General features: G+C 37.7%; 1 protein-coding gene across 5 annotated transcripts in view; it reads right to left on the reverse strand.

Moving 5' to 3' along the window:
• Window positions 1–5,289, reverse strand: part of LOC122090986 (protein NPGR2-like) — an 8,228-nt gene extending 2,939 nt beyond the window's left edge. Inside the window, exons 1-5 of one of the 5 annotated variants that reach the window (XM_042660771.1) lie at window positions 4,908–5,289; window positions 3,917–4,206; window positions 3,036–3,288; window positions 1,189–2,405; window positions 618–771 (exon numbers count right to left, since the gene is read on the reverse strand). In XM_042660771.1, the coding sequence (XP_042516705.1) occupies window positions 618–771; window positions 1,189–2,405; window positions 3,036–3,288; window positions 3,917–4,171 (1,879 nt within the window). In that variant the 5' untranslated portion in view covers window positions 4,172–4,206; window positions 4,908–5,289. Of the gene's footprint in view, window positions 1–617; window positions 772–1,188; window positions 2,406–3,035; window positions 3,289–3,916; window positions 4,207–4,574; window positions 4,885–4,907 lie in introns of those variants that run through there. The other 4 variants (XM_042660768.1, XM_042660766.1, XM_042660770.1 and 1 more) reach the window with 4 other exon arrangements.
• Window positions 5,290–7,912: the final 2,623 nt, after the last annotated feature.

Consider the following 7,912-nt stretch of genomic DNA (forward strand, 5'->3'; position numbering starts at 1 on the left):
TGGGGTGGGGTGGGTGTAAAGCATAACTTAATTATTGCACAACTTGCATCAGAATTAGCATAGAATCAGAATGAGCTCAATTTCTCAAGAGATGTCACATATTCATCAAAATAATTCCTATCATAGTTGTCAAGGTGTTGCCCAGGCTTCAGCGACCAGTGGCCTAGGCAAGTGCCTTCTTGGTGTCGCCTAGCCTCCAGGCTCCCTCCAACAACTCAGGTCGCCTAGACACCATGACAACTATGAGTCTTATCATAATTTTTAACTACAAAAATTTGATGGCATTCAAAGAAATCCACAGCCATTTACTCTTCGTAGGCAGGTCATTTTTTTTTTTTCCTGTTCACATGACTCCTGAATCCTAGCAAAACCCATCTACACAAAACCTCAATTTGCATACAGAAGACAAGACCATAATAAGTTTTGCAGTCCACTAACACTGATACAGCTACTATAGATTCTATGTCTAAAAATGAAAGGAGAAATTGTATGGTAAATGCGAAAAAAGGGGTTGGTAGTAAAGAGAGCAAGTATTAATGTAACGAGAAATTGTAAGGTAAATGTGAAAAAAGGGGCAAATAATATATTGGTAGTAACTAGAGCAAGTATTAATGTACCTGTGGCATGACAATGAGAAGCAGAACGAGGGCTAATGGCCCTGGATTTAGAGAGACAGACTTCAGCATCTCTCCACTGTGACGTGCTCATGTAGACATTAGCCAGATCATGCCATATCTCTATTTCTAAGCTTCTATCATGCTTTCCACCATCCTGAAATATATAAATTGAAGAAAAAGGAATAGCATTCACTATTTTAATTTAATAATTTACTTTGAAGACAAACTGTTGAAACCAAATGCAAAGTAATGTTTGATAATCCTCTTCCCACACTCCAAAAAAAAAAAAAAAAAGAGGAAAAAAACAAGAAAACGAAAAAAGAAAAGCAAAAGGAACAGAAAAGAGTAAGTTTGAGGTTTGAAACCATGCCCCATATAATCCTCAATAATTTCTTGTTTCCATATGGACTACGACTATTGAGTGATCCCAATGGTACTACATGGTATCTCATTATGTGAAGAAAAAAAAAAGAAGGTATCTGAAGATCATTCAATTGACACTAATATGGGTTATAATTGTTACCATGCTTTATCACTATGAGAGAACTGAAATAGCAATATATCATCATACCTTTTGAAGCTTCTTCCCAGCAATGAAACTTTTATTCTGAACTTGAAGAACAGCAAGCAGATGAGTGCATGTCTCAACAGCATTCCTCAACTGACCCTGTGCAATCTGGAGTTTCGCTTTAGTTCGCAACAAGTTTCCCTGGTCCCACTTCCCAGTCTGATCCAGAGCAATATTGATGACTGTCTCAGCATCCTTATATCTCTGTTGAGCAGATAAGATTCGAGCCAATAAGAGCCACCCTTTCACATTAGAATCATCTTCCAATTTCAATAACTGCTTTGCATAGTAAAGGGCAATATTCAACCTCCTCTGCTCAGCATTTTCAAGGCTGAGATGAAATAAAACTTTGGGATCTCTTTCTCTCATTGTTCTCTCAGCAGTTTCTAATGCCTTAAGTGCCTCAGACTCTTTCATTATCCTCTGGGAGTCTGAAACAACTGCTCTGGCCTCAGCTGAGAGTGAAACACCAAGTAAGCAGTTAGCAACACTTCCCATTGTATCACATCCACCCTGCAACAGACCAAGCGCTCTGCGAGCAAACCCCACCCCTTCTTCTGCACAGTTAGGGTCCTCTCCACAAATCTTGGAAGCCAGAAATAAACCTGGCAGGCTATTTGGATTCTCTCTGCTACTTAGCAACTTCCTCAACAGATTCAGAGCAACCATGTCCTCTCCCACCCCATGGTAACAGAGAGCTAGGATGTAATATCTTTCTTTTCTATCCAATATCCCAGGAAGTAATTCTTCAAGCTGATTGGCTAAGGCTCTCAATTCCCCCGACACAGATAGAGCAAATGAAAGGTGATCCATGATAGATGGGTCCCATTCAATCCTTTTGAGAGCAAATTTTCTTAACAGAATCATCAACAGAAGAACAGCCTCTTCTATATTATTTCTAGGTACAAAAGAGCCTTCAATTTGGGAACGGAGGTTTGGGGGGCTTGCATCACAACCACTATAGAGAAGAAAAATGGCAAACTCTTTCTGTATCCTTGCAGTGGTCTCCACCCCAAGATTCCAACGGCGAAGAAGGGCACGCCGGTATGACAAAATTGCTTCATGAGATAAACCAGCAAGCTTGCATAACTCTGGAAGCAACTCCACGGCCTTGTTTAAAGTCTCCTGCAATTTACAATCAGTGCCAAAGTTTTCAGGCAAGCCTTCCGGTAATGCAGATTCTACAGTGTCCAGTATAACTTTGCATGATTGAGCAGCTTCTGCGAAAACCAATTGGAAAGAAAGATTAGACCTCCATAGATAGTTATAACAATATTGTAGATAATGAATGTCTTCGTTGAGAAAATTATGTCAGTGAAAGAGATGCGGAGCAAAGAGTTTTTTGGTTGCTGGAAAATATGCCACAAATCGTAAGAAGGCTTATTAATGAAATATACATGAAAAAGACAGTACTTGAATATTTGTGGAGAGTATTGATTTAGAGAGAGAGAGAGAGAAGGGGGGGTCGTCAGCTGTGAAAAAATATGAAAATGGTTGGGAAATTTTAGTAGAAAGTGCATATTTGCTGAAGACAGGTGACAAGGTGCTTAAGTATGTCTAAGAAAAAGTCATTGAATACGAATGAGGAAAGAAATGCAGTACAAGGCCTAGATGTTGAAGCCTTGAAGAAATAACAACAGCTGCCTAGTGCAATTGGGGAGGTTGTGGTGCGCAATGCCCAAACTCACCAAGAGGATAAACTCTAGCTATTAATAAATTGGATATAACCAGCCCAAGGAACTCATCAATGAGAACATAAAAAGTAAAATTTTTAGAAAAAGGTAAGGAAAAAGCATGTTACTAGACAGTTTAAAAAGCAGATCAGAAGTCAAATCTATCAAGAAGCATACCTCTAAAGTTCCCAAGGACTTGCAATGATTTTGATTTCAGAAAGATTGCTTCAGAAAGCAAACTGACAGCATGCTTAGACATGAGAGGGGTATCATCATTGTTTGAATAGAGCTCGCGTTTTTCAACTCTTCGGGCAATTGAGAGTTTCATCTTGGGAGTAGCAGCAGCAATGTCTATTCCCTCAAACACATGAAGAGCAGATTCTATGTTTCCTTTTTGATACTCGAGCTTTCCTAACAATGCCCTAGCCTCCTATAAATTTGAAAAGTGTTTGAGATTCATAACCAAATTCATAGAACCAAAAGACATGGGAACCAGTTTCTGATTCCACAAGGCATGGTAAGCTACCCATTATTTTAAGAATAATAGGAGTTTAAAAGGCAAGCAATTTTGCAAGTTTTATTAGGGGAATATGATGTTAAAGTTTCCTGACAGAAGTTCCAACAAAACAGATTTATCGAAGGATGACCAATGCCTCAATTCAACAGTGAATGTGAGGATGACCAACTTCAAGAAGCTAAAAGGGCTCTGAATCTAAAGAACAGACCCATTTCAGAAAAGGGATGGGATTTCATTCCTAAATGGAAAGACCACCTACAGTCTCCTCGATATGAGCATACTGATCCTAGACGATGCTGCAGTTAACAATCCACGATGTAAACTATACAGCAATAAACAGGAAAAACCTAACACCATTGTATTATCTTATTTAGAGAGCAAGAAGGATTTTACTATATAAAAATAATCTTTCGAGTATAGCATATGGTGAATTGGTTAACATATAATTATGTGTTCTATGACATTCTCCAAAATCAGAGTTACATTCACATTGCCAAAGACTGAGCAGTAACGCAAGGCAAGAAGATGTGGATGAACAAACCTCATAGTTCAGACCGCTAAATTCACGGAGAGATGATTCAGCCTCTTCAATATTGGCAGCATCTGGCCTCTGCTCAGCCTCACCAGTTCGAGATGAATACACACTGGCCGAATAGTCCCTGGGGGCCACGGGGTCAGATGAGGGAGTAACTTCATCTGTTCTTATTTGCTCCCCGGAACAGAGGCACCCCATCATCCTCTCCAACCCTGGTTTAACACCAGTTCCTCCCTTCCTCATCCATTTGTCACGTCCCATACTGTTTCATTACAGTCCAGAGCTTTCTGGCCAACCTAAACAACAAAAGACAGAATCAGACCCAATGGTTTTGTGATAAAACTAGGATAACAGTATGAGTACAGGTTCACTTATTGGGTTCAATAAAACGATTGACACTGTAACATGATAAAATTCAAGATTGCAGGAATCGCAAATGATCAGGCTCGACAAACCAATAACCTTTCCACTTAGAACAAGAAAACAGAGAAAACTTACACCAAACTTAGAGAAAACAACACTTCACCATTCGCCCATAAAAAAGAGAAACGAAGAACTAATCTTTTTCCAATCTTTTTTGTTTTTTAAATGAAACGAAATTAGATAAATCCTGCACCAGTTCAAATTCAAAACCGTAAAACACCAGATTAAACATTAAAATTACCTTTAGAAAGAAACGACCCACCAAAATTTCTGTAACCAGACACCAGAAACCAACCAAAACCAGGCTATTAAAACACCTACAACCCCAAGAAACTATAGATATACCAGCCTCAGAATCCCAATGAAGCCATCCAAGGAAAGCAAAGAAAAAGAAATGACGAACCCAGAATCTATCTTAACCAAACTCAGTTGAATTCAGCACCACCCACATGTTGATTTTCCTCCAAACCAAACCAGAGGAAGCGACCTTAAGCCCTAATAATAAAAACTAAAACCCATGATATCATTGTTGCAGAACGGCCATATGGGAATGAATTAACCATAAAGAAAGCACCTTTTGTTCAAAAAAGAGCAGAAACCGAGCCCACACAACATCAATACCATCACCCATACCTCCAATTCCTCCCGAACAATAAAGAAATACGTTATCTTCTTTGGAAACCTTTTGAATAACCAAGAATAGAATCCAAAGCTATCAACGAATCTTCTTTTCCTTTTATTTTATTTTTCTTTTCTCCTTCTTTATAAACAAGTTTTTCGTCTTTAAGATCCTCCTTTGGGCAGTTCAACAGTTCTCAGTCTATTCCGGGTAATAAACAGAATCTATTAAAGAAGAACGGGCAAGCTCTGGATTTCCTTCGGGACAACTGCAGAGCCAGAGGTACTCCGAATACGCGATCTGAGAGATTTTTTGGGAAGAAAATTTAGAGAGAGAGAGAGAGAGAGAGAGAGAGGGAGAGAGAAAGTAATGGACACTTGGATTAATGGAAGGAAGTCGTCGGTGGGTCCAACCTTTACAAATTCTAGCAACCTGCCATGGTTAATTTTTTGCCACGTGGAAACGTGATTTTCTACTCTTGGTTTCTGCTAGGCCTGTTTTAACTTTTAAATGCGTTATGAGCTGTGGTGAAGCGGTTATTAACTTTTAATTACTTATTAAACTTCTCTTCGTGCCCGAAATACCCCTGTATTTTGAGAAAAATTTTCCGGTATCCGTTACGTCATCCCTGCTGTTCGGGTCGGGGCGGGGCGGGGCGGGTCGGTCAGGGATGGAACAGGACTTGAACTTTGAACTATGCATGCTAGGGGTGTCAAGAGGGGGCCGATGTCAGTGGACCATGACCTATCTATTTAAGAAATGAGTCGATCTCGGTCGGGTTTTGGATTTTAATCGAGCTTCTCCTATTCAGACTATAATCAAGCCTTAAATGGGGTAAACTGTCTTTACATTTCTTAGATTTAAAATACTTTAATTTATTTTATTAAATTATCAACAATTTTGAAAAGATATTAAATTTAATTATAATGAATAATTGATAAAAATATCAATATATACTCTATTCTATCCCAAGAAAATCAAAGAAAAAATTACATGATTACCCACTTTTGGGTTTCTCTTAACAAAATTACCCATCAAAAGTTTCAGTTAACAAAAAAACCCAAAATTAGGTTTCCTTTACAAAATTACCCACTTAAAGTTTAAGTTAACAAAAATACCTAAAATTGAATTTGGGTTTACAAAACTACCCACTCAAAGTTTTAGTCATAAAAAAATACATGATTATATGTGGAAGATGAAGAATAACTATTTTGGGTAGTTTTGTAAACCCAAACCTGATTTTGGGTATTTTTGCTAACTAAAACTTTGGGTGGGTAGTTTTGTAAACTCAAACCTAATTTTTGGTATTTTTGTTAACCAAAACTTTTTGTGGGTAATTTTATAAAGGGAAACCCAAAAATGAGTAATCATGTAATTTTCCCAAAATCAAAATACCTATATACATAGTTGGGCTAAAAGTGTCGGTTTGAGTCAGGCTTGTAAATGGGCGGGGCCAGGCCGTGCTGGGCTGATCGGGAGACCCATCGAGCTTACTCCTTGCACCATGTATTACTTATTTATAAATGGTCTGGGCTTAAGCCCGACACATTTATTAATCGAGCTAGTCCTGTCGGATCATAAACGTGTCGGGCTTGATCGGGCCTACTAGTGCAGGCTTGGAATTGACACCCCTAATGCATGTAGTAAATATAGATGTTTATAAATTAAAAATTTTAATGGGAAAAAACTCTAGCATGGTTCAAGCATCTCACCGTCCTTGATTTGGACTGCAAGGCTGAATACTACTGACTTATAATAGAGCAGAAAGTTTTCCTTTAGCAGGCGGTGAAGTTGACCACTTCATTCTAAGGTTAACAAATTCCTATAGAGTTTTAGAATTTTCTCAAAATACCCTTTTGATACCTCCATCTAAATCCCATTCATTGTCGGATTAGGAAAAACTCGATCATTTAACAAATAGATAGAGTGGATAATTCCTATCAAACATTAACGAATCTTGTCGATACATCAATTAGTCACAAATAAATAATAAGAGAATGATCCATACCACTTATTATTATACTTGTTGTCCTAGGAATGACATTAAGGTAGAGTCCTATATATATATATATATATAGATATATAATAGTGTAACCTCCCAGTAACTAATGCTTAATTAATAGTATATGGTCCTATTCCTTAGTTTGGGTGGATTTCTTAATTAAATCCAACTTAATAGAAATATTTGGCCAATTCTAAATTTGTCAATGGGACAATCTACCTAGGAATCCAAATATTCTTAGGATGATACATACATAGATGGGCAAGAATTTGTCCATTACTCGCTCCACTTTATTTGGTACTAGAATGGTGAACAATAGGTTTTAGTCACGTGTAGAAATGATTTGGTCAATTTGAACCATTAGATAGGCAAGGCACTTGGCCCTCTCAAAATTTGATGTTCCAACCATGGTTCCATCCGAATCAATATAAGCACCCACCGATGTTGATGCCTAACCATGGATTTAGTTTTCAATATCGATTTGGTATTGGTATCGGTAATGGGAAGATCGGTATATATGGGGTCACTTTTATCTTTTATTTTTCAGAGAAAAATATGTTTTTTTTACTCTTTTACCCCTAAAACGATATGGGTAACTGATCAAGGATCAGGGATCGATCTTAGCCGATATTGATACGATATAGGTACTTGGAACCATGTGCCTAACCAAATACTGATCCTAATTGGATCAATTTTTTTTTTTTTCTTTTTGGTAGAAAAGTTATTGTAATATTGTTTTGTTGAACAAATCATTGTAATTTTGGGTTTTTTCGAACTACGATTTTAGGGTAAGTTTTCTTACCGCTGCTTGAGTGTAATATCTCTTCTACATAGTGAAATATCTTTTTATTCTCCCAAGGACGTAGCACACCACACCGGTGTGTGAACCTCATTAGATCTTTGTGTTGTGCAGATCTATTGTCAATTTATTTTCGTATTTTTCTTCGTGTTTGCTCTA

This window comes from Macadamia integrifolia, chromosome 10 (assembly GCF_013358625.1).
Source record: "Macadamia integrifolia cultivar HAES 741 chromosome 10, SCU_Mint_v3, whole genome shotgun sequence".
Lineage (NCBI taxonomy): Eukaryota > Viridiplantae > Streptophyta > Magnoliopsida > Proteales > Proteaceae > Macadamia > Macadamia integrifolia.